We start from the raw sequence: 12026 nt of genomic DNA, 5'->3' as shown, positions 1-12026 counted from the left end.
AAATATGTTTTCAGACCAATATCTGTAATACAATAGTTGAGGCTGATATATTGACACTAATTTATCAACATAGGACTTCATGTTAGAATGTGTCCTGGAACCTTTGCAATAAATTATTAGACAAAGTTAAAAAGACAATGTCACATAATGCAGATTAGAACTTCCTTTAGCCCCACAGACAGCTTAGAGTTAGACCCAAATGAACCATTCAAATGCAATAAACCATTGTTTTTTGTATCTAATTGGTCACAGGGATGAGATCTTAAGCATAAAAACTTTTCAACTTTGCATATTTCCCAAAGTGTTCCCAATTTTTTTTTCACTTGTTTCTGACAAATTCTGTTTCAGGCATGATTATTTACCTGTAATAACTAAGTTTGTTTGTTTTTCAATTTGTGCCACAATAAAGACACTACACCACAATGTGTAGTTCTTGAGGTACGTGACTCATGTCTAGTTTGTTTTAATTGGTTAAGTCAAGCACAGCAGAAAAATTGCACAAAAACAATCACCAAGCGCCACTTCAAATCACTTACAAAGTAAATCAGTAACCAACATACAAACCTATTACAACAACAAATAAACAAAATAGAGTATTTGCCTACTTTTTCCAACAATCGAAACCGATCTAAAAATGATCCGTTTTACTATATAGCCATAAGCTATCAAACAACAGATATATAACTTGTGTTAAAGTAAAACAGAAAGTATCAGCTTTGTACCCAGTCATTTACTACTTTAGAGCAAAATACACTAATTTAAAAAAGTCGTTCAAAATTTTGGCAATAAAATTTACAGTAAAATCCTTAAACCAGAAAACAGCACAACATTTTTTTAAACATAAGACACTGTGGTGAAATTATCACGAAGGAAACAATCTCCTTTTTAATATGTACACAACTGTGGAAAAGAATAATGCTAGAGCAAACAACAATAAAATTTTGTCTGTAAATTCCCTTCTGTTGTACTTTGTTAACAATCGATGTCCTGTCTGAATTAGTCCAGATTGACTTTTAAGTTCCTCATTTGTTTCCGTGATAGTATTAGATGAAGTAACTGAAAAGGTAAATAATGGTTTTAGTGGCAAGGTTAAACAACAATTCAACATAACATTTTCTGTCAGACTGAATAAACTATTTGTTTATGAATACATAAGCATAAAAATACAGTTCTGACAATGGACAATGAGTCCAATGACAGGTAATATACCTATCCACAGAAAAATGTCCCCTTTAAGGTATAGGGGGATTTAGGGAAAGATAGTATGTAAGCTTTACTTCAGTATTTTAGGTCGAGCCTACTTATAATTTTCATCAGGCAAACTTTGGTAAATGTGATAGGTAGTGTAAAGAGCACAGTTATCAAACTAGAAGGGTGGCTTAACACCTATTGCCATTGCACATACAATACTATAACGTGTTTTGCAAGCAAAAACTATGGGGTCCCACCGCACATGCAAAGTGAATAATGCAAATTCTGATATAACCATCATAAAGTTTTGAGCTATAAGTTGAAATATTCAATAAACATGTTTAAAATTTTGACCACTAGTGGTGTTTTAAATGGTCGTTAATGCTTCTGACGTCATAGGCTGTTATTCCAACATTTCAAAAACGTCCATCAAGCAATCCACAAACAGAAGTAACATATGTTCTGTTGCCTTTATTACACTATTACACCACAGAAACCTTTCATTTATGGTGCGCAGCAACATACAAAAATGTTTTACACTTTGGGGCTTAGCAGGCTAAATACTGGGGGTATCAAGTCAATGAAGCAGATGGCACATCCAGGGACCATATCCCCTTCAGGGAAGGGAACCCATAATTAAAGTTTGTTTCATTGATACTTTTATTGCAAAACCTCACCCTAACTGGCATTTTCACAGAAATATATAGGCGCCGGTGCCCTTTGCACCCAATATTAGATTCACCAAATTTTGTTGATGGTGAGTTCTAGTTTTCAGAGATATACAAATTAGATTACCCAAACTGTGTAAAGTGGTTGAGCTCTGCTGAACAGTATCTTCCATCTTGCGACTAATGCTCATCAAACTTTCAGTTACATCAGATGCAGAATGCATCATTTGTGCTTTATTGTCAGATACTTTTTGGCGATGTCGTAGTTGTTCCTTTCTTGCCTCTGTAAAATTGTATCATTTCATTTCAGATTCATGTATTTAAATGCTAGTTTCACATGGGATTACTTTTTATTGACTAAAACAAATTCGATAAACATCAAGTCAGTACCTTATCCAGCCCAAAAGTTATTTTATTTTAAGGACCCAATGTAGTGAAAGTGACATAAAAGTTAAAAGTAGAACATGACTTTGCCTTAAAAGGTTGAGTAGATCTCCAGGAAGAGTCACAATTTATTTGAGGCGTATTTACTCATTTGCAAAGTCTACATAAAACGCAAGTTGTCCAACCTAGTGTTATGCCTATGGAGCCATTTTGTGTCCAAAATGATACAGAGGGTATAGGAAAATAACATATAAATTGTTTGATTTTTACAAACTGGAGAGCTTAAACCCGAATTTGATTTGGCTTATTGAATGAAAATTTTGGGATCTAACATTTCAACGTAATATTACAAGCTAAATTGATTTTTTATCATGTAAATGATAAAAAAGAGTTTAAAAACATATTTTTCATGAAATCTTTAAATATTTGCTTTCAGTGTGCATTATCACGCTCAAATGTTAGAACCCAAAAGTTTATTTTATACTTTGCTCATTTGTGTTGTACAATACTGCAACAACAACAGCTGCAATCAGTGGAAGTTATCTTTGTAAGTTTGTTTACACGTTACGGGTCAAATATTTTGCAACATTTTCTACAATTGCCATCTTTACCCTGGTATTTGATGCCACCAGTGTTTATCGCTAGAAACATCAAAAGAATGAAGCAAATACATATTTATTTTTACTGATTTCTTGCGTTTTATGTGGTGCTGTGCAGTTTGTTCCATGGAAAAATGTTATTCTAAGTGATAATTTCAGAATATTGACTAGGTACATTACAAACGTTACACTTTGAAGTTTTGTTTCTTTTGGCATATTTTTACATTGTGGGTAACCATGGATAATGTGTGAAATTTGAAAAAAAAACTAAAAACATAATCAAGTCATACAACATGTGTTCAGTGGTGGGCATGGGATTTAAACTTTTTGTCAGCCGGATCTCTCACAATAATCATATTTTTCAGTCAGTTCTGTTACAAGAAGTTCATTAACAGTAACCAGCAATGCTAACCGGTTCGCTGATCTCATAAAATTTCGTGAGACAGTTCTATAGAACCAGTGCGAACCGGCTGAATTCCACCACTGCATGTGTTTATTTGTAACCCAATAAATTAAATTTATTTTATACAACAAAGTGATACCTCTTGAACCAAGTAAAACATCTTTTTCTTTGTTATCAATTGCAAGTTTGCATGCCAAATTTGCCTTTCTTAGGGTTGCTTGTGTGCTGCAAAAGTATAATAAGCAAATTTGATTGTAATACAGTCCAAAGGTTTATTTTAGGCCTACCATATTTTCATCACCAAAATGCAAGACACATTGTTGAAAAGAAACATCAAAAGAAATAAAATCATAATATATTCAACAAATTTAATATTGTCCAGTTGGGATGAAGTTGAACTTACTGTTAAATTGTCAATTTCAATCAACAATTATCACAACTGAAGCTAAATATATGTTTGTATCATCACAACACTGTTATGTTAAAATCTATTTGTAAAGGTTAAGCTGAAACTGTATTTTGGCTGATTCAAAGGCACATATATTTGGTAAAATCAGGAAAATATAAAAGGAGGACATTTAAGCATTTTTGATTGTCCTAGGACAACCTAAGGAGTTAAGTTAAAAGTTGATTTTAAGGTTATTTTATGCAATAAACACAAGTTAGTTTAAATGAAAGGTTACCAATGGGTGAATGAGTTAAAGAGGATCTATTCATTTCAAGGGGATGATTGACCAAGCTTTGGTCATACCAAAAACAGTCCTAAAATAAAAAATAAAAACTGGCAGCTTCAAGTACTTACTTCTGAAAAAGTTTGAACTGATTTTGAGCTAGCTGCTTTAGATCAACTCTTACACGCTCATGATCAACTTCATTGGACAAATCATCCAGAAGTGAAATTTTCCCTCTCAAATCAGCAAGACTACTTTGTGCAGTGGCATTAAGGTCAGTAAGTGCATCCAATGGTCCTTTGCAATCATATATATCCTTTAAACAACCTTTTCATAAAACACTGCAATTTACATAGGAAATATATTGCCTTACTACCAACACACAAAACAAATGTTTGCATGCAGTCTCTTGGCCTACAAAAATCAATGTACTTACTTGAATGATAGCTTTAACTTTGCAGTTTAATTTAACAATGTCTTCTTTGCATTGTTCGGGAGTGGTTTCCTTTATTGTTTTAGGATGGCTGATTCGTTGAGCCCAACTCATTGTGTTTTCAACGTTTTATTTGTTTAAACCTTTACACTGACTAAACCAAAGAAAAAGCATGAGCACACATCAGTACCTTGCATGCACAGTTTGTAAAATAGGCGTATTTTGGCATAAGTATCATTTAATCAACCACATTCGCAAAAAACATCGTTTCTTAAAAATTAACTATCATATCTTACCAAAACAAATCAACACTTTCTTTTGTCCAAAAAATAAAACGCAACGTAGGATCAAACAATTAAACAATCAACTGTACGATCCGATTTTACTTCAATCTTGATAAAATCGGCACATGTACATGACGATTTGACGAAACATGGACAGTGGAGTAGTGGACAGACTGGACACTTTTCACGATTTCTAAAAATTCACACTTTTCATTTTTTACTTCAATCTTGATATCTTGATAGATTTTACTTCAATCTTGATAAAATCGGCACATGTACATGACGATTTGACGAAACATGGACAGTGGAGTAGTGGACAGACTGGACACTTTTCACGACTGCGAAACTGGGGAAAGCACCTTAAAAGCTACACGACGACTTGTGTGACGAGTTTTAAATTATGACGTCAAAAATTCTGTTTCCACGAGTGAGAAAATTTCACTCTGACAAAGATTGCCAAAACTTAAAAATTCACAAATGCATTTCTCCAAAAATAAAATTACAAACTGTTTCAACAACTTGTTTGCAATTCACCAGGCACGAGTTGAATACTTAATCGTGAGAGGTCATTTCCTATTTTTGTTTCATTTAAGTCCTAACATACCGAGAAGTTAAGTTACAAAGTTAATTTCACAAAAGTTTGCACAAAATTTTTATCAGTAAAAGTATTTTATAAAAAGAACTATACCTGCGCAGTGCGTAGGCTGCTATATCGATTTTTAAAATGTTCGTTTGTTGTAAAGGGTGATCTAATGCCGAAAAAGGGTAGGAGTGTCGCTTGCCAAAGCAAACTAGAAATGCATGTGAAAGGTCAAATTTCTATAAGACTCTCAAGGGTCGGACATGGCCGGGGCCACCTATGACAGTATATACGTTTTTCGTTTTTTTTTTTCGACACATTTGGTAAAAACGGCAAACGAAATAATAACGAACCATCTAATATACAAGTCGAATAGGCTAAGCTGGCACTTTAGCGCATATTAAAACAGGAAAGGTTGATGGGAAATCTTAGGGCACCCATTTGACTTTTGGATCCCCTGACTGATACGGGATTTGGCAGAACCATGGGAACCATGGGCGCCGGCAGAAAATTTTGCAAGAGGGGGCAAATTTTGGCTGATACTTTACCGCATATGAAGCCATTAATCGTGTACTTCACAATTAAGTTGCCTAAAAGTTAAAGCATTGAACGATGTCACAAATCCCCGCGCTGCCACTTTAATTAGGTTTGCTGCTAAATATGTTAAATTGAGGTACACTGAAATTCCAAGGGGGGGGCAAGTGCCCCCTCTTGCCCATACGTGGCGGCGCCCATGATGGGAACCCGGTTACTTTCCACGGCGTGGATGTCTTCTACTAGCGGCAACGAATGAATTCACTGCTTTTGGGTTCTTTCTAAAATTTTATGTCGAGATCTTTTTCATCTTCCTCTTTATCGGAGCCTTCAAAGTCGACCACTTTGCCTGCATAAAAGACTGATTTCTTGTCATGTGCATCATATATTTCCGACGGCATAAAATGATATCTTCCATAAAGTTCTCGCAAATTGGTCTGAAACTTTTAGAAATTCGATCTATTAAAACTAGTCATCTGAGCCAAAGACGTGGCTTCAGGTTTTCTTATGCTCAAGTTGTGATTTCTCTTCAAAAACTTGAAAGCCAATCTTCCCCTGCTGTCTGGTTTGTCACCCAGAATTCTGAGACTTTTACGCCGTTGCTGATGGCGTATTCTTGTGCCAATCGGCAAGTCGCTTTTGGATTAAAACCATAAAACATTAACGGTTTAGCAAGTAATCCGCCAAAGACTTTTCCTGCGCTTCGCTAAAAATCTTTTTCTGTTCAAAATTAGGAGAATATGAGGCCAATGCACCACATTTTTTATGTCGTCGGACATAATCTAAAAGGGTTGAGCGATTAACTCCGTGCTCAATGGCACTCCCTCTGTACGAGTATCCATCTTCAATAACTGCCAAAACAGCTTTTTTCATTTGGTCACTTGAGGCATACTCTCCTGTCGTCTTTCTTTTAAACGTTCTTACCATATTTTTTATGATCTGAAACTACTGTAAGCATACAATATAATACAGGGGTGTCAAACTCGTTGGGTTCGAGGGCCACATTGCAGTTTGAAAATTATGCCGAGGGCCGCATGTGATTTTTAATCAAGTTTTATACACATAAACAACCTTTTCGCTATGACGGCCGCATTGCAGATCCTTATTTCACCAACAGGCGCCAATTACCTGCTGGTTTTTGTTTTAAAATTACAGATGTAATGAAATAGGTTTATATCACATATATACCAACTATGGACGCCCCCAAATCCCAGATTAATTTCCAACTTGATGCAGAGATTGAGCTGCACAGTATGAAGATCAGTTTTAACTGTTTATTACCTCATAATCTATATTGTGACGCTTTTGGTGCCTTTTTTTTGTGTTTTTCGCATTGTTTGCACACAATAGGCCCACAAACTCGTTTCTGCGGCCGCATGTGGCTATCTGGTTTGAGGACGGTTTGATTACTATCGTTTCTATTCATAACATATGAATTATTATTCATAAATTAAATTTCTGTAAATGTCTGTTTAAATAATAGCTTTCACTTTGAAAAGTAAATAAAATTCATTGTAATTAGATAAAAATCTGACAAAATACTGCAGTTGTTGTTGAGTGTTCGTGGGCCGCATTGGAGTGCTTCGTGGGCCACATGCGGCCCGCGGGCCGCGAGTTTGACACCCCTGATATAATACACTTAATTCAACCGGGGATACGTCGGACATCCACAGAGACGTGGCGACATAGAAAAGCAAAAACATGGCCGCCTGTTTACCTCCTGCTCAAAATCAACGTTTGCTTTTTGAAGTGTTGCTTATAAACCGCACTTCCACCACAAAAGAATTACTTTCGGCTACCAGCAACCAAACCATACCCTTACAACCAAAAATTTTAAAAGTAGATTTTTCTGTTAAACTAACTTCTTCTTTTTTACTAATCGGTTGAACTACGCATGCTCCCAAACAGTATATGCTGCTTTGTAATGAAGCATGAAGATTTGTTAAAAATGATATCACAACGCTCTACTGTGACGTCATGTATCTGGTCCTAACCAAAGTCTGTACTTTAGTACAGTGGTTCTCAACCTTTTAAGTTTGCGGACCGGAAAACTTTCAAAACATATTTTGCGGACCGGTGGACTTTTAAAATCGATTCAAAGGCAATTCAAAAGAAGTATGAAAAATTCAATTTAATGAGAAGTTTGCTCTGTCTGTTTGATATCATACGTGTTAAACGTGGCTCTAATGAAGTTTCTGCAAGGCGAAGTAGAGTGTTGACTTCCACACGATTTCTCTCCCTTCAACATCTTGCATTTTGCAATTGAGACATAAAATTGTAATGTATTTGGCGGACCAGCAGGAAAGTTGACGCGGACCGGCAGTTGAGAACCACTACTTTAGTCCTAACTAGAGATGTACCGAATATTCGGTTTGCCGAATTTATTCGGCCGAATCGGCCACTTTTGCAAAGATTCGGTTTCGGCCGAATAATTTGTTGCGATTCGGCCGAAACCGAATCTTTTACGAACACATATTTAAAGCGTTAAACGTGTCTTTTCTGCATAGTACCAACGAAAATCGCGCCAATCATTATCTTTTTTAACACATTATCGCTTTTACCACTGCAGACAACTAATCAGTAATTCATTGTCAGGTTGGCAATCATGCTTGAGGCAATGTTAAACCCCACAGAACTAAAATAGGGACGAAACACAACCATTCTGCACTAATTGCCTGGTAGATAAACTTATATTTTCATGTCAAACGCGTAGCTTACGACTTCGCGTGACGTCATAAATGATTCGGTTGATTCGGCCGAATTTATTCGGCAAAACCACCGAATATTCGGTTTCGGCCGAATCGAAATTTCGCCGATTCGGTACATCACTAATCCTAACTATCCCCGCGCCTGAAGTATCTATAGCCTATGTTCTGTGCCGGGTAAATAAGCCTTTGCAATGCCAAGCAGTTAAATACACATTTTTTACTTCTTTTTAAACCAAGGGTCACTATAAGCCCTTTTCATAGCGAGCCAGATAAATTTAAGAATGCATAGCTCACAAGCCCTAATGCAGCATTTCCCAAATTAGGTCCGCGAGGCGATTTCATTTGTGGCAAAGCGAAGAGCTTGACAGTCACCCTTCAATCCTATTTAATCCAATTAGGCCATTGTTGCGGAAAGAGGTTATGCGCAATCTACAACAGTAATTAGGTGAAATCAGGAATGCTTTGCGTATGTACTTCGTAAAGAATAAATTAACTTTAAGTCCAAACTGTGATATAATAATGTAGCTTTTGGAACGCGAGTAGCCTATTGGGACTGAAAAAACTAAAAAAACAGCAATGAAAAAACTGTTAGTGTACTCGGTAAAGGTAAAATACTACAGGTCGAAAAAATGAATGTCGTATTCTGAATCAGGCCCACGTGTGGTGCTTTGGTGTCCCTTTTTCTGGATATATGCTTGAGGGCGTATATAGGCAATTATTGTGCCGCGGACAACGCTTTAATGAATCCGCGTTTAATGCGGGACCGTTTTACTTGTGGTGTGGTCGCTGATTTTAAACCAGCCTAGTCCAGTGCTCTTCAACCTTTTTTCCCGTTGTATACCTTTTACAATTTGCAAGCAACTTTGTATACCTTACACATAGCAATTTATAATTGTGCACAGAAAGTAACAGTCTGCCAATAGGTACTTGCCTGGTCGCGTGAATTATTGTTATACAAGGCCAGGAGTAGACAACCTGTGGCCGTGAACATGTAAACTGAAATATTTGGATTTGCAAAACTAGTTTGAGGGGCTGGAAAAAATATTAACAGCCCAGAAGCCGCATGTTTGAGACTTTTTGTAAGCCTATTATGGGTAAACAATGTGAAAACAGGCATCATTAGCGTCGCAATTTCGATGGTGACGTTATAAACAGTAAAGTCTGATCCCTAGACTGTTCTACGTAACAAGCTAGAATTTAAATTGGCTATCAGGCACTATTAATAAGGATTTACGATGCGGCCGTCACAGCGGAAAGGTTGTGTACCCCCTGTGCTACGTCCAGGAAATTTAGCATACAAAAGTGTGTAAACCTAAGAAGTTGATTTAATGGCTGGCTTGTTGCTACATTCTTTCAGCGATTTGGACATGTGGTGTGGTGTTGACTTGTTCTCAAAACATTTTTTTGTATTCGCAATCCTTTACTCCAGGGATGTTAAAAGTAAAATTTCAGAAAGTACATTGTTCAACCTTAACAGATACTCCAGGTATGTGCTTATTCGCTTCATAATTCGCATGATTGACGCAACAATCCCAACCTGACGCAATAATATTTACAACAAGCAGGTCAGTCTCACATAGGTCACCAGCATGCTATGTCTTCCTGCATTTTTAACACTGACCACAGCTGTACTCCCTTCGTATACCTTTCTTCAGTCGTATACCCTAGTTTTAATGTGGTATACACTTGGGTATACAGTATACCCGGTTGAAGAGCACTGGCCTAGTCAAAGGACTTAAAACCTTTGAGTATAAACTGCAACGGCAATGAGCTTTATCTAACGTAGATTTACTTTCACGCTATCTATTTTAGCGGTAACCAAGCTGGAATCCGCAAAGCGACTTTAGCGGCACCTTCAGAAATCATTAGCACTTCTGCATGCAGTCTTATTTGACAGATCGTGCAAGTGTATAGCCAAAATGTTAGTTTGTGAGAAATATACATGGGTTTTTCACTGCCGAGTAAAATATTTCTTGTTTCACAGATGTGATAAAATTCCACTTAAATAAAACTGAAGCAGGTCAAAGTCATCCTTAGCACGTGTACGCCTATACCGAGGTAAAGATCTTTTCTGAATGTTTTCGCGGGTCACTACACAAATTTTGTGGTGGGCGCTAATTGCCAACCTCTAAACAAGTACAACCTTTTTTCAACGACAATGTCGTACTTGGCATTTGAACTGAGAGTATTTGAACTGAACAGTCTGACCCTCAACAGGCAACATGGTCATCGACGATCACTGTTTATTTAATTTAATAACTAAGAATGGAAAGTATTTTCCAAGTAACGAAATCCGCCGATACTTTTCATTCCTAGTTTGCCATTTGACTACTGTTTTCTGCCAAAAAAATGCTAAAATTGGCAATACCTAAAAACGGTCTGCACTCAAATTCCAAGTTTAAACTTCTGGCAAAAAAGAAAACATTTAAAGTACCAAGTTTGTGGTACACGATCGAACTCATACGTTTCGACACACACACAAAAACGAAACTGGCACGGTTGCTCAGATGAGTACATCCCGTCGTGGGTTCGAATCCCACCGCGGGCTAGATTTTTGTAGCATACGCCTTGTCATATAGTGGTGAATGCTTGGTAACCGGCTGATTCGGTATGGTGCTTTCGTGAGGTCATCTGCACAAAAATTCATGTAACAAAATCCATTCACCAACAATATAGCTTATAACTTACGTGGTTTGATTTTACTGCACATGGCAACATATCGTTCTAAAATGGTATTTGCAAGTTTGGGGAGATGCATTTTAACATTAGCTTGGGCCCTACGTTGGGTACAACAATTTGAATCCTCTTGAGTTTATCTCGTTCAATGAAAGAAAAATCGAAACACTTGGATTTAGCCAACCATCAGTTCTTTACGAGCGAATATGTTTGTGCTATTTGCTATTGAAATAATCGTTAAAACTGGTTGTTTAGTACATTTTGGTACAACAAATATTGACAGTAATTATCCAGTTTACAAACTTTAAGTTTACAGGTCGCTGATTAGAGCTATTGATTTTCTTTAGGGAAATTAAATTTATAACAAGCACACAGCGTTGGTCAGCCTGTGTCAAGCAAACACTTTGCGACAAGTGAAGCGCATTCACTACCTTCTTTTTCGCATTTTTCAATTTAGCTGGCTAGGCCAATTTGACCACCAAAAGTCAGACGATGTTTGCACGAGGTTACCAGAACCTGAGAACAGAAACTGCAACGTTGCAAATTGTTGCTGACAAGACAGACTGTAGGCCTACACTAATTCCAGTGGTGAAACACTTGTTAAGAAGATTGCCAAAGCCTCGTTAGAGCCTTCCCAGTAATGTGTCAGAAACAGAAGTGTATATATGTCGGGCCGGGTTCGTGCTTGAATTTCTTTAAAAACGGGCCTAAATCGGGCCTGACTCTACACTCTGTGTCAGTATTTTTTTGAATAAATTGGTCTAGCTATGTAGCCAAGAACGATTCGGGTTCGGATTTGTACTTTCAGTTTCGGGCCGGGTTCGGGATCTAATTTCAGGCCCGTTAGCAACTCTGGTCAGAAATGTGCTTTTCTTACAACATAGGTCTGAAAGCG

The 12026-nt window shown here is 37.0% G+C and overlaps 1 protein-coding gene across 2 annotated transcripts; it reads right to left on the bottom strand.

Moving 5' to 3' along the window:
• Positions 1–447: 447 nt before the first annotated feature.
• On the bottom strand, positions 448–4983 carry LOC145218253 (vesicle transport protein SEC20-like). Of its 2 annotated transcripts, XM_080085660.1 has the most exons (6): positions 4646–4983; positions 4353–4503; positions 4048–4232; positions 3385–3470; positions 1987–2142; positions 448–1056 (listed from the first exon to the last, which is right to left on the bottom strand). In XM_080085660.1, the coding sequence occupies exons 2-6, from the start codon at positions 4461–4463 to the stop codon at positions 863–865; spliced, it is 732 nt and encodes a 243-aa protein (XP_079941786.1). In that variant the 5' UTR covers positions 4464–4503; positions 4646–4983; the 3' UTR covers positions 448–862. The 2 variants fall into 2 exon arrangements, with proteins under 2 accessions (XP_079941786.1, XP_079941787.1); XM_080085661.1 differs by lacking the exon at positions 4646–4983 and having other exon boundaries at positions 4353–4508.
• Positions 4984–12026: the final 7043 nt, after the last annotated feature.

This window comes from Phallusia mammillata, chromosome 3 (genome assembly GCF_965637545.1).
Source record: "Phallusia mammillata chromosome 3, kaPhaMamm4.hap1.1, whole genome shotgun sequence".
Lineage (NCBI taxonomy): Eukaryota > Metazoa > Chordata > Ascidiacea > Phlebobranchia > Ascidiidae > Phallusia > Phallusia mammillata.
Note: the sequence above shows the minus strand (reverse complement) of the source record. Positions and strands in the feature narration are given on the sequence as shown.

Coding starts and splice junctions, on each gene's coding strand:
- LOC145218253 (XM_080085660.1), bottom strand. CDS start 4,463: ATGAGTTGGGCTCAACGAATCAGCCATCCTAAAACAATAAAGGAAACC. Junction 3,471..4,047: donor CAGTTCAAACTTTTTCAGAA/GTAAGTACTTGA, acceptor ATACTTTTGCAG/CACACAAGCAACCCTAAGAA. Junction 2,143..3,384: donor TGTTTTACTTGGTTCAAGAG/GTATCACTTTGT, acceptor ACAATTTTACAG/AGGCAAGAAAGGAACAACTA.